The sequence below is a fragment of the Egretta garzetta genome, unplaced genomic scaffold (assembly GCF_000687185.1).
Source record: "Egretta garzetta isolate BGI_Z169 unplaced genomic scaffold, ASM68718v1 scaffold2701, whole genome shotgun sequence".
NCBI classification, from domain to species: Eukaryota; Metazoa; Chordata; class Aves; order Pelecaniformes; family Ardeidae; genus Egretta; species Egretta garzetta.
In genome coordinates, this window is record NW_009258612.1 from 1 (window position 1) to 1,151 (window position 1,151).

The window sequence follows — 1,151 nt, forward strand, 5'->3', positions numbered from 1 at the left end:
CTGTCTCGCAGGTGACAACTCCTTCCGCCTCTTCTTCGACGTCATCGTCATCCTCGTCTGCTCGCTCTCCTTCATCCTCTGCGCTCGCTCCATCATCCGGGGCCTGATGCTGCAGCACGTGAGCTCTAGCTACCCCCCCACGTCCCCCCCCACCACGGCGTAAACGCTGGGGACGGACAGAGCTGCCACCGGGACACCGTTCATGGTGTTGGTGGCTTTCAAGGGAGGCCCCTTTCCCCAACGGGAACGCTCGGTCAAAGCTGTGGGTGCTACCGGGCGGCCAAAACTCCACGGGTGATGGATAAAGGACACCCCCCATTTTTAAATTTTCTTTTTTCTCCCCACCCAGGAATTCAGCCGGTTCTTCCGGCACCGTTACAACCAGAACGTCTGCTTGTCGGACCGCATGGAATTCCTCAACGGTTGGTACATCCTCCTGGTGATCAGCGATGTCCTCACCGTCTTGGGAACCATCATGAAGATCGGCATCGAGTCCAAGGTACGGGGACGGCAGGGGAGCCGAGCTGGAGGTTTTGCAGATCTTGGGGGGGCCACTGGTGTCCCCGTGTTCCGGGGAGGGGACATTTCTGTGTCCCGGGCCATGAAAATGGCTTCTCCTGGGTGCTGGCAGCACGTTGTTTGCCCCCGGTGAAGCTGTCCCGGAGTCCCATCAGTGGATTAGGGGACAGGCGTCGCTTCGGAGGGGTTCACAGAGAAGGGGACCTGGCCTGGGTGGGACCCCAGAGTCCCCCTGTCCCCTTTGGGATAGGGAGATGGCAACAAAGGGACAGGCAGGGTCCTTCCTGGCTTGTGGCCACCGGGATTTCACTCGTCGCTAGCTTGTGGCCAGCGCAGAAGGTTGTTAGGGCTTCAGGGGACGGCGTTGGGGACTTGGGGGATGACGTTAGCCGTGTCCCAAGCCCGTGACGCCTCTGTCCCTGCAGAACTTTGCCAGCTACGACGTCTGCAGCATCCTCCTGGGCACCTCCACGCTGCTGGTTTGGGTCGGGGTCATTCGCTACCTCACCTTCTTCCAGAAATACAACGTGAGTGCCACCGGGGAGGTGACCCAGGGGACAATTTCCAGGACGGCTTGTCCCCAAGGTCCCCATCCTGCTCTGCCGGGGACCTCGGGGTTGCACAGCGGGGTG

General features: G+C 60.8%; 1 protein-coding gene across 1 annotated transcript; it reads left to right on the plus strand.

Moving 5' to 3' along the window:
* Positions 1–15: 15 nt before the first annotated feature.
* Positions 16–1,046, plus strand: LOC118453276 (mucolipin-1-like; the record flags this gene model as incomplete). The annotated part of the gene is made up of 3 exons (XM_035903402.1): positions 16–118; positions 350–499; positions 945–1,046. Coding segments are annotated over exons 1-3 (264 nt in total), but the record flags the coding sequence as incomplete, so codon positions are not given.
* Positions 1,047–1,151: the final 105 nt, after the last annotated feature.